We start from the raw sequence: 5,929 nt of genomic DNA on the forward strand, positions 1-5,929 counted from the left end.
CATTCCAGACGGTTGTGAGCCACCAGGTGGTTGCCGGGAATCGAGCTCAGAACCTTTGGAAGAGCAGGCAATGCTCTTAACCACTGAGCCATCTCTCCAGCCCCAAGAGCTCCATTCTTTTTGAGGCGTTTGAGCTAATTGACCCTCAGAATCCACCTAAAAACTGAGTTAGATGTTAGATTATAGTGTCCCACCATGCCTAACTCATTTTAATGTATTCTTTAACATTAGAAAAGTGCTTAGATTTATTTGACTGGGTAATTTGCCCACATGTGTGTATGTGTGCCATATGCATGCCTGGTATCTGTGAAGGTGAGAAGAGGCAATCCTCCTGAAACTGGAGTTATAGTTGGTTGTGAGCCACCATGTGGGTTCTAGGAACCAAACCTGGGTCTTCTCTTAACAGTTGAACTAACTTTTCAAGTCAACTAGAGTATTTTTCTCAGAGCCATGCATGGTGGCACCCTCTGTAATTCTAGCACTCATGGGACAGAGGAAGGAGGATCACGACAGGTTTGCGGTCAGCCTGATCTACATAGTGAGTTAGATTCAAACCAGCCTGTGCTATAGAAAAAGACCATATCTAAAAAAAAGTTTTTTTTTTAATTTTTTAAGGATTTATTTATTATGTATACAGTCTTCTGGTGCCAGCAGACCAGAAGAGGGCACGAGATCTCATTACAGATGGTTGGGAGCCACCATGTGGTTGCTGGGAATTGAACTTAGGACCTCTGGAAGAGCAGGCAGCGCTCTTAACCACTGAGCCATCTCTCCAGCCCCAAAATGTCTTTCTTAGGCAGGCGTGGTGGCACATTCTTTTAATCCCAGCACTGGGGAGGCAGAGGAAGGTGGATCTCTGTGAGTTTGTGGCCAGCCTGTTCCAGGATAGCCAGGGCTACAAAGAGAAATGCTGTTTCAAACAAACCAAACAGAGTCTTTCTCTCAGGTGAGCCACAGCTCTGTGCTTATCCATGGAACTCTAGATGTTTCCTTCTGCTAGGATTAAGAAAAACTCTGAGCTCATGCACCCCTCTACAGAACTCTGTTGACTTTTTCTTCATCCAAATTAAGAGATAAGGATATTTCCCCACATTTAATGTGCCGGGGAGTCACAGATGATACTGACTGTACCTGCCACACTCACACCCCGTAATCTTTAGCACTCATGGTTCTGACCATGCAAGTGAGAGCATCCTCTTGCTTTGCTTAGACATGAATGCAGCTGGCAAGTGTCTGGGCATGGAAGGCAGGAGTCAATCAAATGGACAAGCCCATCAGAGGCTCCTCAGCTCTACTTCAGTGTTCTCAGTTCTTATGCCTTTCAGTGGGAGATGTCTCCTCTGGTGGTGGTTACTCACCTAGCAATCTGCAGTCATTCTTGGTGGAGGATAGGTGTGTTATGAGCAAGGGATGAGGGGCAAGACTGATGCCATCCTTGGCTCATGAAATCCTATTAGCCTTTTTGTCTTTGAATAAAGAAACCTCGGGTATTATTACTATTGTTATTATCATTATTGCATCTTATTTTGTTGGGAGAAGGGCACATTCATGCCATGGCCAATGTATGTCAGAAGACAGCTTGCAGGAGTTGGTTCACCCTTTCCACCATGTGGGTTTCATGAACTGAACTCAGGTTATCAGGCTTAGCGGCAAATACCTTACACATTTTAACTGTCTCCCCAGCCCACAGCAGGTACTTTTGATTACAGCCCCATTCATTCCTTTCCTTTTCCCTCTCCTTGCACAGTAAGAACAACCAAGTTTCCTTTAATAACATCCTTCCTTTTTCTGCAGGTAAACCAGAACCCCTGGTGTTCCACATTCCTCAGTCCTTTTTTGATGCCTTGCAACAGAGAATATCCGTAGGAAGTGCAAAAAAGCGGCTCCCCAACTCCACCACAGGTGCGGAGTCTCCCTAGGAAGAGCAGTAATAATTGTGTGGAATCTACAAGGGACTTTCAGGGCTAGCACGTCTGGGTGTCGCTGGAGCATGAAACCTGCAGTAATTAGCTCTTAGAACAGTTCCCCAGTAAGTGTGAATGGAAACATTCAGGAAATGTAAACCTCATAAATGACCAGCAAGGACTGTTTGATACTTCTAGGTGTGCCACAGTTTCCACAAAAACATTGAAGGCCCAATGGCCAGAAACCTAAAGGAGCATTAATAAATATGTCATCAGTATACAAATGGAACTGAGGTTCCATTCTCCCAAACATGATTGCTTACCATCTTTGAGAGCATTTGTGTCAAACTGACAGAAGTCCAGAGGGAACCTCTCCAAAACCTGGTCTAGAGGAAATATTTCCAGTAGAACATTACGAATATAATTCTGCCAGCTGATGGTGGCGGCGCACACCTTTAATCCCAGCACTCAGGAGACAGAGGCAGGTGGATCTCTGTGAGTTTAAGGCCGGCCTGGTCTATAAAGTGAGTTGCAGAACAGCCTGGGCTAGTACACAGAGAAACCCTGTCTCGAAAAACAAAATTATAGAATAAAATAAATAATAACTAATATAATCCCAACCTGGGACCTTTCAGCACAACACTCAGGAGATAGAGGCAGGCCGATCTCTTGAGTTCGAGGCCAGTCTGCTGTGCAAAGCAAGTTCCACGACAGCCAGGGCTACTGGAAACTCTGTCTCAAAAAAAAACAACAACAACAAAAAAAGTAGCCGGGCGATGGTGGCACACGCCTTTAATCCCAGCACTCGGGAGGCAGGCGGATCTCTGTGAGTTCGAGACCAGCCTGGTCTACAGAGCTAGTTCCAGGACAGGCTCCAAAGCCACAGAGAAACCCTGTCTCGAAAAAAAAAAAAAAAAAAAAGTAAATAAAAATAGAATATAATTCCTTAGCAAATACTGTTAGAATGAGCCTCCACCAGTAAGATTAGAACTTCAGAAAATTGCTGTAGGAAAACAACAGCAACTAAAACCCCAAAAACCTTGTGTTAGTTACTGTTCTAGTTGCTGTGTCAAAATATCCCAAGAATGCAACTCAGTAGAGAAAGGTTTATTTTGGCTCATGATGAGGAATTGATGGCAGCTGGCCACGTGGCATCCACAGGAAGCAGGGAGAAATGGACGCTGATGCTCAGCTTGCTCTCTCCTTCTTCCTCTGTCTAGGACCCTAACCCACAGAATGGTACCATCCATATTTAGATGAGATCTTCCCACCTCAGTTAATCTATAGCTCCCTGAAAAACACTTAGAGGCTGTTTCCATATTGACTTTAAATCCCATCAAGTTGACAGTGTTAACAATCATCATTCTAAACCTTGACATTCACCTCTGGTCTCCATAGGTACATCCTTCCTATATAGAATACATCCAGTTCAACGTCCTAACTTCACCTAGGCGCTAACATTTCCAGTAGGTCTCATCTAAGAAATCGTCAGGCTTGTGACCAGCTATTAATGGAAACCAAGTTAGATCTATTACGTAGTAGCATAGAATCCCTGTGGGATGGGGCATATCCATTTGGGGAACACCTCAAAATGAGAAAACTGGGATACAGCAAGGAATAAATGGAGAAAAGCAGGACCAAACCCCATCAGGGCAACACCAAATCCTATACTTTCATGTTGGGTATCTGGAGTTCCAAAGGGCCTGGGGAGCCCCACCCCCACAAGCCCTATTGCCTCCCTCTTGAGACAGCTCCACTCCATGTCTTTGCACCAGAAATGTTTCATGGTCCTGCTCTCATCAACATCCTGGGCTCTCCATTGCAGCTTGGGCTATACCTTCACACCTGCACCCAGTAGCCTCTCAGGAACAGCACACCTGCCAACTTTGCCTTCGGTGGCTCTCTGGAACCAGGGCTCAAGACTCCATGGCTTCTTCTGTCTTTCATTTTTTTTTTTAATTGATTTTTCGAGACAGGGTTTCTCTGCGGCTTTGGAGCCTGTCCTGGAAGTAGCTCTGTAGACCAGGCTGGTCTCGAACTCACAGAGATCCGCCTGCCTCCCGAGTGCTGGGATTAAAGGCGTGTGCCACCATCGCCCGGCTCTGTCTTTCATTTTTAATGCCTGCAAAACCAATACCTTGTGGACAGTGCTGCCGACTCAGTTGCAGTGGCCATTGCATGCCGACTCTGGGGAACACTTCCTAGGCAGTCGTTTTGAGAGGGAACCCTTCCTATGGCATCCTCAGTCTAGACTATTTCTAGTGAGTCTGCACTTTCATGAGGTGGAGACTTTGTCATTTATGGTCTTGCCCTTAAGACCCCTCTCCTGTTGTCCCAGAGCAGAGTGCCATGTTTGTTTTTAATGGCTCCAGCCCAACTTACAGCTGCTTTCAATCCTGCATTATCTCTATTGTTAAACTTGCTCATTCTTTTTCCTTGAGAAACTGCACATTTTTGATATGTTTTCTGCTCCTTTTTTGTAGTTTATCCCCGGGGACCTGAATAAGCAGTAAGCGGAAGCCATGATATGTGGTCTGAGCGCCGCCCTGGCTTGAGATAACTGGTAGTCCATTCATTTTGAATCCAGCCTCACTCAAGCTCACGGGGCACAGACAGAAAGTAGCCAGTTTCTTTGCTTGATAGAGAACATGAATGCCTAACTGGCCCAGTTCCTAACAGAATCTTCTCTCCTCCCTGAAAGCATCCGATGCAGGCCTCTCGGCACTCGGGACTCCCACAGTCCCCAGCAGAATGGCCCATCAAGCCCTGCTTACAGCACTCTAGGGCTTCTCTAGCCCACAGAACCAAACTCTTCCACTTTCCTCCAATAAACCAATCCAGAGGCCCATGGACTACATAGATTTATCAAATCAACAGCCTTGACTCTTAATATTTCTGTATTAGTTACTTGTTGCTGTGATTATACTCTGACAGAAAGTAATTTTATAAAGGAAGGTTTGGGGCCAGAAAGATGGCTCAGTGGTTTTGGGAGCACTGGCTGCTTTCCAGAGGTCCTGAGTTCAATTCCTAGCAACTACATGGTCGCTCACAACCATCTGTAATGAGATCTGGAGCCCTCTTCTGGCCTGCAGGCATGCATGCAGACAGTATAGAACACCATATACATAATAAATTAAAAAATTTTAAAAAAAAAAAAGGTTTTAGGCAAGGTTTTATGCCTGGTCTACAGAGCAGATTCCAGGACAGCCAGTGACACTCAGAGAAACTCTACCTTGAAAAACAACCAAAAAAAAAAAAGGAAAGGGGTTTATTTTTGCTTCCCTTTTTGAGGGGTTGCAGTCAGTATGGTAGAGAAGGCATGGCATCAGGAAAATGAGGCAGCAGGTCACACTGGCTGTAGCTAGGAAGCAGAGGTTAATCCTGGTGCTTAGCTTGCATCCTCCTTTCTATTCAGTTTGGGACCCTGTCTTAGTTAGGGTTTCTGTGGCTGTGAAGAGACACCATGACCACTGCAGCTCTTATAAGGAAAACACTTAATTGGGTAGCTTACAATTTTAGATGTACATCATTATCAGCATGGTGGGACATGGGAATGTCCAGGCAGACATGGTGCTGGAGAAGGACTTGAGAGTTCTACATCTTGAACCACAGGTAGCAAAAGGAGTCAACACTGGGTGTAGCTTTAGCATAAGAGACACTTTCTCCAACAAGGTCACACCTCCTAATAGTGCCATTCCCTAGGAGCTTATGGGGGCCAGTTACAACCCGTGGAGTGATGCCACCCACAGTTAGGGTGGATCTTCCCCCCCTCAGCATAATTTAGAAACTGCCTTATACACCTGCCTAGAGATTTGTGTTCTATTGTTGGTTCTAAATCCAAAGACGCTGACCTTCAAAATTAACCATTATGCCGGGCACATGCTTTTAGTCAATGCATTCAGGTGGCAGAGGCAGGTAGAGCTCCAGGAGTGTGAGGCCAGCCTCCTAAACATAACCAGGCCAGTCAAGGATACATACGGAAACCGCATCCCAAAAACACCAGCAAACAAAAAGATTAACCACAA

General features: G+C 45.4%; 1 protein-coding gene across 1 annotated transcript in view; it reads left to right on the forward strand.

Annotated features, from left to right (window-relative positions):
* CUNH2orf42 (chromosome unknown C2orf42 homolog) overlaps positions 1–5,929 on the forward strand; it is a 48,491-nt gene that overhangs the window by 22,708 nt on the left and 19,854 nt on the right. Inside the window, exons 8-9 of the mRNA XM_050165405.1 lie at positions 1,795–1,902; positions 3,680–3,758. Of these exons, the coding sequence (XP_050021362.1) occupies positions 1,795–1,902; positions 3,680–3,758 (187 nt within the window). The remainder of the gene's footprint in view (positions 1–1,794; positions 1,903–3,679; positions 3,759–5,929) is intronic.

Source organism: Alexandromys fortis, unplaced genomic scaffold, assembly GCF_014885135.2.
Source record: "Alexandromys fortis isolate MF-2015 unplaced genomic scaffold, M_Fortis_MF-2015_v1.1 scaffold_158, whole genome shotgun sequence".
Taxonomy (NCBI): domain Eukaryota; kingdom Metazoa; phylum Chordata; class Mammalia; order Rodentia; family Cricetidae; genus Alexandromys; species Alexandromys fortis.